This window comes from Accipiter gentilis, chromosome 5 (assembly GCF_929443795.1).
Source record: "Accipiter gentilis chromosome 5, bAccGen1.1, whole genome shotgun sequence".
Lineage (NCBI taxonomy): Eukaryota > Metazoa > Chordata > Aves > Accipitriformes > Accipitridae > Astur > Astur gentilis.
Window position 1 is genome coordinate 43,768,165 of NC_064884.1, and position 12,276 is coordinate 43,780,440.

Sequence of the window (12,276 nt, forward strand, 5' to 3'; positions counted from 1 at the left end):
CACTAGACAACCCCCCCTCCCCCCCAAGCATCCCTGCCTGTGCCAAAGCCTCATGGCTTGGGCCACAAGGGCTCTTTTTTTCACCCCCTTTCCCTCTCCCGGCTGGAGGGGAGCTCACGGAGGCCAGCTCAGCTTGCTGCATTTATTGATTCCTTTTGCTCCAACAAGGCAGATGGGGCTGAATTAAAAACCAAAATCACCCAAAACAACCTGAAACCCCGGGGGAGGGTGGGAATGGGGGGGGGGGGGGGTTGGCGAGGTGGCTATCCCTGTCGCAGGGATGCCTCTGCAAGGAGGGACAGCTGGTCCCCAAAGGGAGGGACAGGCCAGCCCCCCTGCAGCGCCTGGGTGCAAAGTTGGGGGGGGGGGGGCTGGGGGGAGGCTGGGCACTAGAGGGCAGGCGAAGCCCGGGTGGGCACCCGAGGGAAGAGCAGTGCCCCTGGGCCAAGCAGGATGGACACTGGAGCTGTGCTGGGACCTACATCCCCGAGGGGTTTTGGCCCTGACCCCCCCTCCCTTGCTCCCCAGCAGCCGTCATTCCCAGTGTCCCTCCACGGCACAGTTTGTTCCCCCTCCCGCCCCCCCCCCCCCCCCATCCCCAGCTCGCATGGGTCCCAGTCTAGCATCCCCCATCCCAATGGGTCCATGTCTCCAGCCAGGGACAAGGCTGGGGGTCCAAGGCGCAGCCGAAGTGGGATGTCAAGATGGGGAGGGGGATGCCCGTCTCCAGCTTCCCTGGTGGGTTCGGTGAGTCCCTCGTCGGTCCCGGGGTGGCAAACTGGGGGGGGGACGAGGTCAGTCCTCTGCCGTGACACTGGACCGGGTGGCTGGGCCGTGGGACGGCGAGGAGGCCGGGGGTCTCAGCTGGGGCTGCGGGTCGGGCTGGCTTCGGTGCTGTCGCTCACCAGGCACTCGTTGGACTTGAGACTGGCCAGGGACTTGCAGCTGGGCAGGGAGGCCAGGGAGCCGCAGAGCCCCAGCATGGAGGGCGTGGGGTCCTTCCCTGCGGGCACAGAGCGGGACGCCGACGTCGCGGGGGGCTGCGGCCTCGCACCCCAGCCCTGCCGCGGGGGGGGGGATGGGGACGGGGACCACCTCTCCGGGAGGGACCTGGGTGTCCTTGCACTGTTGGGACAGTATCCCCGGTATGAGGAGGGGGCTGCTGGAGAAGGGAAGGGGGGGTCCAGATGCATGGGTGCGTGTTGGGGGACATGCTGAGCCTTGTGGGGCACCCTACAGTGGGGGGGGGGGTCCTTACCCAAGGGGCCCCAGGGCTCGCCTTCGCGCTTGCCCTCGCCCAGGCGCTGGGAGTCGGAGCTGAGGCTGTTCTCGGCCGAGAGCTGGTCGGTGCTCATGAAGCTGTGCCTGCGGAGGGATGGCGCTGAGCCCCCCCACGCTGCTGCCCCCGGGGCCAGGACAGACCTGCCAGCCAGGGCCAGCCCTTCTCCCCATCCCCTGCCCGGGGCAGACCCCCCTCGGGGCGGGATAGGGTGCTGGGTGCAGGTCAGGGCGCCTCTGCCCCCACTGGGGGGGGTTACCTCCTGTAGAGCTTGCTGTCCGAGCCACTCTCGTTGCCGTTGAGGGTCCCCAGCGAGGGCCACTGGTTCACCAGGGGTGTCACCATCTCCTTGGAGAGCTGGGCCAGCTGCGGGTTCTCGCAGGGGATCAGTCCCGTCCTGTGGCAAAGGCGGGTGCTCAGCACCGGGCACAGCCGCGAGTGCCGGGGACCTGCCGGCCGACACGGCCCACGGGACGTACGGGGCGTGGGGGACCCACCACGTCCCACAGGACATACGGGACGCTGGGGACCCTCCATGTCCCACAGGGCATATGGGGCACCTGGGTACTGGGAACCCACCACCCATCACACCCCACAGGGCGTATGGGGTGCTGGGGACCACCATTCACCCTTCCCCTCAGGGTCGGTGGGGCACTGAGGACCCATCACCCACCCAGAGCCCATGGGGCACCCAGGCACCAGGGATCCCCAACCCACCGCGCCCGGCCAGGCCCGGCAGCAGCGGCATCTCCCCACTCACAGCTGCTCCTGCAGCTCCAGGATGATGCCCTCCAGCTCCCTCTTCTCCAGCTGGTTCTGCACCATCACCTCCTCCAGGCGCAGCTTCAGCCGCTTGTTCTGCGCCTCCAGGTCCTTCAGCTGCGACTCCCGCAGCCGCACCAGCTCCTCCAGGTATCCCTGCATGAAGCCAGTGTCAGACCCACCGCCCCCCCCCCCCCCGCCCAGGGCCACCACCCAGTGTGACAAGGAGAGGGCTGGGTCACCGCAGCAGTAGGATGAAGGGCTGTGGGTACCACCAGGCTGTGGGAGCAGGGATGCAGTGGGGGAGATGCTCCGGGCTGGAGCATCCCAGCAGGGGTTGATACCCAGGTGGCCCCATCCCAGCTCCTGGTACCTTTTGGGCATAAACGATGCGAAATTTCTGCTCCATCTTGCGCCACTTGTTGTACCAGCTGTCCTCGTCGGTGACCAGGGGGAGGTAGGGGTGTTCGGGGGAGCTGTCCTCACTCGTGCTGCTCTCCACGCTGCCCCGCTCCTCCTCCTCGCTCAGGTAGTCATAGCTGGGAGGGGGTATGGGGGCTCAGCGAGGATGGCACTGTGGTGGGGGGGTCTGGCATGCAGGGGCAGGGGGGAGCCCAGCTGAGCCCCACCGGGGTACTAGGGGAGAGGCGGTGGGTTTCCCACCCCAGGGAGGGCACGCCGGCTCTTACCTCTGCGTGAACTTCAGGTAGGGCGTGTAGTCGATGACCACGGGCGTTTTACCATCCATCACCTCGCCCTTCAGGCAGAAGCTGAGCGGCAACAGAAGGAGCAAGAGGATCAGGGCATCCCCAGGGGGCTGGCGAGGGAGGGGGCCAGTCGGGGCAGGGTGCCCGCATCCCACCGCCCTTACCTGAAGTCGATGGCGCTGAGCCCGATGAGCATCCCCGTGAGCACCATGGATTCATCCCGCAGCATGATGGCCCCATCATCGTAAAACCTCCTGCGGGGAAAAAAACCCGTGGCTGCGTGTGCGCCCACTGGCACCCCAAAACACACCGCAGCACCCGCACACCGTTACCGCTCCCAGGGCGGCGCAGGCATGCGCGTGGCCACGGCCGGCCGTGCCACGGGCCGCTCACCTGGTGGTCCGTGTGTCCTGCAGGGCCGTGGAGATGTACTCGGACATGCGCTTCTCCATCAGCGCCACGCGGATCCAAGCCCGGCCCTGCAAGGCACTGCCCCGTGGGGCAGCCCTGAGGACGGGTGCCACCCTCGGCTGCTCATCGGGTGCCACCCTCGGGTGTCCCCCCACCACACTCCCGCCTACCCCCGGGGCTCTGGGCACCAGCCGGTGGGTGGTCCCCACCCGGGAGCTGCTTTCGGCCCCATTGTCCCCCCCGTGGGGACCCACAGCTCCTGTTTCTCCCCCGTGACCCCGTGGGGTCCTATGGGGGGAGATGGGGTGGCAGGAGGGCAGGGCAGAGGGAATGGGGGCAGAGAGGGGATGGGAACAGGGATGGGGAGGGGATGGGATGGGATGGGGATGGGGTAGAGATAGGATGAGGATAGAATTAGGATGAGGATGGGGATGGGGATGGGGACAGGGATGGGTCCATGTGGCAGGGACAGGGTGTGAATGGAAACAGGGGCAGGAATAGGAATGGAGATGGGGACAGGGATAGAGACAGGGACGGGGCTAGGGCTGGCACTTTCCTGACCTTGGCCCTGGAGGTACTGATGTTCTCCATGTTCTCGATGCTGCTGACGCAGTTGTTGGGGACCTTGCTGCAGGCCAGGCGGATGTAATCCCAAAACCCACGCTGCCCATCCGAGCTGAACCAACTGATGGGGCCTGCGGGGACCGAGGGGGCTACGGTCAGGGGCTGCTGTGCTGGCAAACACTGTCCGCCCAGAAAGCCCCAAGCCAGAGCCCGGACGTGCTCTCTGGTGCCAGCGTGTGCATGCATGCATCCCCATCCACCGTGCAGCACAGGGATGGGGACAGGGACACACCAGGGGCTGCCAGGGCCACCGTTACCTTTAAAGCGGTGGCTGAGGATCTGCTCGAGGATGGCGGCAAAGTTGACGAACTCCTCGGAGGAGTCGTCGATGGGCTCCGCCGTGTATTTCTCCAGCAGGGTCTTCACTGAGAACCTGGTGGGGGGACGGGATCACCGATGGGAGGGGACAGGCACCCAGTACCCTACACCCAGCATCCAGTACCCTGCACCCAGCACCCTCCATCCAGCGCCCAGCACACGTTAGGTTTTAGCAACACCCAGCACACGTTAGGTTTTCGCAACGGCGCAAATTGTTTTTGCAGACGTCGGCTTTCGAGCCCGGCAGCGGGAAGAGGGCGGCGGGCTGAGCCTCGGGCTGTGGCTCTCTGACCCCCATGTCCCCACATCCCCAGGGAGCCCTCCAGGGCGGCCGCTGCTCCCCCGCCGTGCGAGTGGCCAGGAAGGGCAAACAAAGGCCCCCTTCCTCCCCGGCCATGCGCGGGCGGTGATGGCTTCCCCTTCCGCCCAGCCGCTCGTGCTCGGTGGAGAGAGATGCCGAAGACGTAAAAAACGCTCAGCCTGGCTGGACAGTGGGGGACCGGGCAGGTGTTTCCATGGGGGGGGGGGGGGGGGGAATCGCCCTGTCTGTGGGACACAGCCACACGTGGGGAGGGTGAGACTGGGGATCCCCATGACGGCAGGTGGAGGGTACCAAATCACGGCAGTGGGGTCTGGAGGTGCCTCATGGCATGGCAGTGAGGTCTGGAGGCATCCTGGTGCCGTGACAGCGGGGTCTGGAGGCGTCTTGTGACATGGTGAGGAGATCCCAGGGGTCCCCATGTCATGACAGCAGGGTCTGGAGGTGCCCTGTGCCATACCAAGGAGATCCCAGGGGTCCCCATGTCATGACAGAAGGGTTTGGAGGTGCCCTGTGCTACACCAAGGAGATCCCAGGCGTCCCCATGTCATGACAGCAGGGTCTGGAGGTGCCCTGTGCCATGGTGAGGAGATTCCAGGGGTCCCCATGTCATGACAGCAGGGTCTGGAGGTGCCCTGTGCCATGGTGAGGAGATTCCAGGGGTCCCCATGTCATGACAGCAGGGTCTGGAGGTGCCCTGTGCCATACCGAGGAGATCCAGGGGGTCCCCGTGTCATGACAGCAGGGTCTGGAGGTGTCCCGTGCTACACCAAGGAGATCCCAGGGGTCCCCATGTCATGACAGCAGGGTCTGGAGGTGCCCTGTGCCACAGCAAGGAGATCCAGGGGGTCCCCATGTCATGACAGCAGGGTCTGGAGGTGCCCTGTGCCACACCAAGGAGATCCCAGGGGTCCCCATGTCATGACAGCAGGGTCTGGAGGCGTCCCGTGCTACACCAAGGAGATACCAGGGGTCCCCATGTCATGACAGCAGGGTCTGGAGGTGTCCCGTGCTACACCAAGGAGATCCCAGGGGTCCCCATGTCATGACAGCAGGGCCTGGAGGTGCCCTGTGCTACACCAAGAAGATCCAGGGGGTCCCCATGTCATGACAGCAGGGTCTGGAGGTGCCCTGTGCCACACCAAGAAGATCCAGGGGGTCCCCATGTCATGACAGCAGGGTCTGGAGGTGCCCTGTGCCACACCAAGGAGATCCAGGGTGTCCCCATGTCATGACAGCAGGGTCTGGAGGTGCCCTGTGCCATGGTGAGGAGATACCAGGGGTCCCCATGTCATGACAGCAGGGCCTGGAGGTGCCCTGTGCCATACCAAGGAGATCCAGGGCGTCCCCATGTCATGACAGCAGGGTCTGGAGGTGCCCTGTGCCACACCAAGGAGATCCCAGGGGTCCCCATGTCATGACAGCAGGGTCTGGAGGCGTCCCGTGCTACACCAAGGAGATACCAGGGGTCCCCATGTCATGACAGCAGGGTCTGGAGGTGTCCCGTGCTACACCAAGGAGATCCCAGGGGTCCCCATGTCATGACAGCAGGGTCTGGAGGCGTCCCGTGCTACACCAAGGAGATACCAGGGGTCCCCATGTCATGACAGCAGGGTCTGGAGGTGTCCCGTGCTACACCAAGGAGATCCCAGGGGTCCCCATGTCATGACAGCAGGGTCTGGAGGTGCCCTGTGCCACAGCAAGGAGATCCAGGGGGTCCCCATGTCATGACAGCAGGGTCTGGAGGTGCCCTGTGCCACACCAAGGAGATCCCAGGGGTCCCCATGTCATGACAGCAGGGTCTGGAGGCGTCCCGTGCTACACCAAGGAGATACCAGGGGTCCCCATGTCATGACAGCAGGGTCTGGAGGTGTCCCGTGCTACACCAAGGAGATCCCAGGGGTCCCCATGTCATGTCAGCAGGGCCTGGAGGTGCCCTGTGCTACACCAAGAAGATCCAGGGGGTCCCCATGTCATGACAGCAGGGTCTGGAGGTGCCCTGTGCCACACCAAGAAGATCCAGGGGGTCCCCATGTCATGACAGCAGGGTCTGGAGGTGCCCTGTGCCACACCAAGGAGATCCAGGGTTTCCCCATGTCATGACAGCAGGGTCTGGAGGTGCCCTGTGCCATGGTGAGGAGATACCAGGGGTCCCCATGTCATGACAGCAGGGCCTGGAGGTGCCCTGTGCCATACCAAGGAGATCCAGGGCGTCCCCATGTCATGACAGCAGGGTCTGGAGGTGCCCTGTGCCACACCAAGGAGATCCCAGGGGTCCCCATGTCATGACAGCAGGGTCTGGAGGCGTCCCGTGCTACACCAAGGAGATACCAGGGGTCCCCATGTCATGACAGCAGGGTCTGGAGGTGTCCCGTGCTACACCAAGGAGATCCCAGGGGTCCCCATGTCATGACAGCAGGGTCTGGAGGCGTCCCGTGCTACACCAAGGAGATACCAGGGGTCCCCATGTCATGACAGCAGGGTCTGGAGGTGTCCCGTGCTACACCAAGGAGATCCCAGGGGTCCCCATGTCATGACAGCAGGGTCTGGAGGTGCCCTGTGCCACACCAAGGAGATCCAGGGGGTCCCCATGTCATGACAGCAGGGTCTGGAGGTGCCCTGTGCCACACCAAGGAGATCCCAGGGGTCCCCATGTCATGACAGCAGGGTCTGGAGGCGTCCCGTGCTACACCAAGGAGATACCAGGGGTCCCCATGTCATGACAGCAGGGTCTGGAGGTGTCCCGTGCTACACCAAGGAGATCCCAGGGGTCCCCATGTCATGACAGCAGGGCCTGGAGGTGCCCTGTGCTACACCAAGAAGATCCAGGGGGTCCCCATGTCATGACAGCAGGGTCTGGAGGTGCCCTGTGCCACACCAAGAAGATCCAGGGGGTCCCCATGTCATGACAGCAGGGTCTGGAGGTGCCCTGTGCCACACCAAGGAGATCCAGGGTTTCCCCATGTCATGACAGCAGGGTCTGGAGGTGCCCTGTGCCATGGTGAGGAGATACCAGGGGTCCCCATGTCATGACAGCAGGGCCTGGAGGTGCCCTGTGCCATACCAAGGAGATCCAGGGCGTCCCCATGTCATGACAGCAGGGTCTGGAGGTGCCCTGTGCCACACCAAGGAGATCCCAGGGGTCCCCATGTCATGACAGCAGGGTCTGGAGGCGTCCCGTGCTACACCAAGGAGATACCAGGGGTCCCCATGTCATGACAGCAGGGTCTGGAGGTGTCCCGTGCTACACCAAGGAGATCCCAGGGGTCCCCATGTCATGACAGCAGGGTCTGGAGGTGCCCTGTGCTACACCAAGGAGATACCAGGGGTCCCCATGTCATGACAGCAGGGTCTGGAGGTGCCCTGTGCTACACCAAGGAGATCCCAGGGGTCCCCATGTCATGACAGCAGGGTCTGGAGGTGCCCTGTGCCACACCAAGGAGATCCCAGGGGTCCCCATGTCATGACAGCAGGGTCTGGAGGTGCCCTGTGCCGTGGTGAGGAGATTCCAGGGGTCCCCATGTCATGACAGCAGGGTCTGGAGGTGCCCTGTGCTACACCAAGAAGATCCAGGGGGTCCCCATGTCATGACAGCAGGGTCTGGAGGTGCCCTGTGCCACAGCAAGGAGATCGATCCAGGGTTTCCCCATGTCATGACAGCAGGGTCTGGAGGTGCCCTGTGCCATGGTGAGGAGATACCAGGGGTCCCCATGTCATGACAGCAGGGCCTGGAGGTGCCCTGTGCCATACCAAGGAGATCCAGGGCGTCCCCATGTCATGACAGCAAGGTCTGGAGGTGCCCTGTGCTACACCAAGGAGATACCAGGGGTCCCCATGTCATGACAGCAGGGTCTGGATGTGTCCCGTGCCATGGTGAGGAGATCCCAGGGGTCCCCATGTCATGACAGCAGGGTCTGGAGATGCCCTGTGCCACACCAGGGAGATCCAGGGTTTCCCCATGTCATGACAGCAGGGTCTGGAGGTGCCCTGTGCCATGGTGAGGAGATCCCAGGGGTCCCCATGTCATGACAGCAGGGCCTGGAGGTGCCCTGTGCCATACCAAGGAGATCCAGGGCGTCCCCATGTCATGACAGCAGGGTCTGGAGGTGCCCTGTGCTACACCAAGGAGATCCCAGGGGTCCCCATGTCATGACAGCAGGGTCTGGAGGTGTCCAGTGCTACACCAAGGAGATCCCAGGGGTCCCCATGTCATGACAGCAGGGTCTGGAGGTGTCCCGTGCCATGGTGAGGAGATCCCAGGGGTCCTCATGTCATGACAGCAGGGTCTGGAGGTGCCCTGTGCTACACCAAGGAGATCCCAGGGGTCCCCATGTCATGACAGCAGGGTCTGGAGGTGCCCTGTGCTACACCAAGGAGATCCAGGGGGTCCCCATGTCATGACAGCAGTGTCTGGAGGTGTCCCGTGCCATGGTGAGGAGATCCCAGGGGTCCCCATGTCATGACAGCAGGGTCTGGAGGTGTCCCGTGCTACACCAAGGAGATCCCAGGGGTCCCCATGTCATGACAGCAGGGTCTGGAGGTGCCCTGTGCTACACCAAGGAGATACCAGGGGTCCCCATGTCATGACAGCAGGGTCTGGAGGTGCCCTGTGCTACACCAAGGAGATCCCAGGGGTCCCCATGTCATGACAGCAGGGTCTGGAGGTGCCCTGTGCCACACCAAGGAGATCCCAGGGGTCCCCATGTCATGACAGCAGGGTCTGGAGGCGTCCCGTGCTACACCAAGGAGATCCCAGGGGTCCCCATGTCATGACAGCAGGGTCTGGAGGTGCCCTGTGTCATGGTGAGGAGATCCCAGGGGTCCCCATATCATGACAGCGGGGTCTGGAGGTGCCCTGTGCCACACCAAGAAGATCCAGGGGGTCCCCATGTCATGAGAGCAGGGTCTGGAGGTGTCCCGTGCCATGGTGAGGAGATTCCAGGGGTCCCCATGTCATGACAGCAGGGTCTGGAGGTGCCCTGGGCTACACCAAGGAGATCCCAGGGGTCCCCATGTCATGACAGCAGCGTCTGGAGGTGACCTGTGCCACAGCAAGGAGATCCCAGGGGTCCCCATGTCATGACAGCAGGGTCTGGAGGTGCCCTGTGCCACAGCAAGGAGATCCAGGGGGTCCCCATGTCATGACAGCAGGGCCTGGAGGTGCCCTGTGCCATACCAAGGAGATCCAGGGGGTCTCCATGTCATGACAGTGGGGTCTGGAGCTGCCCTGTGTCATGGTGAGGAGATCCCAGGCGTCCCCATATCATGACAGCGGGGTCTGGAGGTGTCCCGTGCCATGGTGAGGAGCCCCGGGGGTCCCCCAGACCCCAACAGCAGGACCTGGGGGTCCCTGGCACAGTGACCCCAAACCTCGGTGCCCCCCACATGCCCCCCAGCCCAAGCAGCCCCTAACTGGGGGTCGGGGAGGGGGGGGGACGACATCACCCCATGCCCACACTTGGGCCCTGGGGACAGGCAAGGACCACCAACCCCCCCCCCATCCCTGCCCCCCCCCTCCCCTCCCCGGTCCAGCCGGGCGTCGCCATGACAACCCTCATCCTCCATCCCTGCTGCCTTCATCCCTCCATCCTCACTGCCCTGAGCGGGGGGGGGGGGGGCCCTGACGTCACTTCCTCGGCCCCCTGCCCATGGGGGGGGGGGGTCTCCAGCCCAAGCCCCAGCCCCCCCCCCCGACCCCCGCTACCCCCAGCCCCACCCCCCCAGCCCCCTCCACCCCCCCACCCCCCCACCCCGGCCCTCCTGCCCCCGGCATCACCAGCACCGGCAGCCTCCATGTTGTCGTTGTGTCCCCAGCCCCCCCATCACCCCCCCTCAGGACCCCCCCCCTCCCCAAGCCCCACCGCCCCCACCCCACCGCCCGCATCCCCTCATCCCCTCCCCCCTCCTTCCCCGCATCCCCCATCCTCCTCCAAATCTCAATTCTCCCCCCCCCCCCCCAAAAAAAAAAGCAACTGCACCACCACCAAAATATCCCCCCCAGGGTGAAATCGCCGGGGGGGGGGTGTGTCGATATGACACCCCCCCCCTCCTCCCTCTCCCCCCCCCCCCCCCCCCATCCTCCATCTCCTCCATCCCCAGCAGCAGTGGTCCTCTCTCTCAATCTCTCTCTCTCTCTCTCCCCCCACGCCCCCTCCCCACACTCCCCCCTCCCCCCCTCTATTTTCACTTGCCCCCCCCCAAGACCAGGCCAGCCCCCACCTGCAGACAGTGATGAGGTTTTTCCTCTCCACGGCGATGTTTCTGGAGGAGGCTTTCTTGGAGGAGAGCCCCAGAGCCATGGCAGCCTGCAGGCAGCTCGTTTCCATCCAGAGCTGCCTGAACCTGGGCGGGTGGGGGGGGGGGTGGGGGGGGGGTGGGGGGATGCCCAGCCACGGGCGATGCCCCTTCTCCAGTGGGGTGACCCCCGCTTCCCACCCCCCCTCCCACCCCACCCCACGCCACGGCCCCCCTGCACCGCGCAGGCTTTGCTTTACCAGCAAACCCCCCCCCCCCCCACCACCACCACCAACTCCAACAGGCCGTGCGTGTGTGTCCCCCCCCCCTCAAAGAGGGATGCGGGGCCTGGTGTTCTCCCCGCCTCCAAAAAAAAATAATCTTTTCCCTCCTGGGAAGGAAGAGGATGGGGGAATAAAGGGAGGGGGGATGAAGGTGGGGAGGGGGGGGGGGGGCTTCCTCCCTACAGGGCCCAGTCCCTCACCATGATGTGGTGGGGACCCCGTGGGCAGAGATATGGTGGGGGGGGAGGGGGGGGACACGACAGGCTCTGGCTGGACCCTAGGCAGCCCCCAGGGGAATTGGGGGGGGGGGCCCTTTGCCCCCCACCCTCCCCCAGGGCTGAGCTCGGCTGTCCCCCTCCCTGCTGTGGGTTCTTGCTTTGGGGGGATGCTGAGCATCTTCCCTCCCCGTGGGGTCTGTGGGGTGTGTGGGGAATCCCCCCCCCCAAGCAGGAAGGGGGGGGGGGGGGGAGGTGTGAGCCTGTGCTGGGGATGGAGCCCCACAACGCTCCCAGCACCCTGCTTGTGCGCTGTGCCTCAGTTTCCCCATTGATGTGACAGGGTAATCGAGGGGGAGGTGAATACCACAGGCACCCATATCCCCCCCCCCCGGATAAATCAGAGTCACCCTGAGCAGAGAGGCACCCCCCAACCACGACCTGTGGGGGACACATCCCACCCCTCTATGCCCCCCCCCGGGGTGCCCCACACCCTCCTCTGCCCCTGCAAAGGGGACCCAGCCCATAGCACCCAGTCGGGGGGCAACAGGGCACCCCAGGGGGGGAGGGACCCCCAAAATCTACGGGGCTGCTGCAGGGAGGGGAGCCCTTGGCAGCACCCAGATAACACCGGGGGCCGTTATCAGAGCACCCAGCCCGCGGCTATCGCAAATCCTGGCCCTGCGGCCCCGCAGCAGGTGCCACCGGGTCCCCAAATTGTGGGACAGGCCAACAGCCCATGGCCCCCAGCCTGGACCGTCCCCCTAAATGGGGCTGGCACGGGGGGGGGGGGGGGGCATCGCCATCCTGACCCCACGACTGGGACACGAATGATGTCCCAGCAGCCGGGACATCCCTGTGGGTGTCCCCGAGCATTTGGGGGGACAAGTGTGCGCGTGCACGTGTGTGGGTGTGCACGGGCAAAGCTCACCCACCTCACCCTTGTCCCTTTCTTTGCACCCTCGGATTTGGGGCTGGGGGCCGAGAGCCCTTTAGGAAGGTTGCAAATGGAGAGACACGCGCACGTCCGTGCACACATACGTATGCGTGCAACGTGCACGCCTGCGTGCAAATACGTGCGTGCACACTTGAGCAGGCACGCGCATGCACGGGCGCACAGGTG

The 12,276-nt window shown here is 64.9% G+C and overlaps 1 protein-coding gene across 2 annotated transcripts; it reads right to left on the reverse strand.

Moving 5' to 3' along the window:
• Positions 1 to 169: 169 nt before the first annotated feature.
• On the reverse strand, positions 170 to 11,618 carry RUNDC3A (RUN domain containing 3A). Of its 2 annotated transcripts, XM_049800879.1 has the most exons (12): positions 11,564 to 11,618; positions 10,640 to 10,762; positions 4,041 to 4,156; positions 3,721 to 3,854; positions 3,142 to 3,227; positions 2,913 to 3,002; positions 2,731 to 2,811; positions 2,415 to 2,580; positions 2,040 to 2,197; positions 1,539 to 1,676; positions 1,259 to 1,365; positions 170 to 1,003 (listed from the first exon to the last, which is right to left on the reverse strand). In XM_049800879.1, the coding sequence occupies exons 2-12, from the start codon at positions 10,744 to 10,746 to the stop codon at positions 861 to 863; spliced, it is 1,326 nt and encodes a 441-aa protein (XP_049656836.1). In that variant the 5' UTR covers positions 10,747 to 10,762; positions 11,564 to 11,618; the 3' UTR covers positions 170 to 860. The 2 variants fall into 2 exon arrangements, with proteins under 2 accessions (XP_049656836.1, XP_049656837.1); XM_049800880.1 differs by lacking the exons at positions 1,259 to 1,365; positions 11,564 to 11,618 and having other exon boundaries at positions 172 to 1,003; positions 10,640 to 10,878.
• Between the last annotated feature and the right edge of the window lie 658 nt (positions 11,619 to 12,276).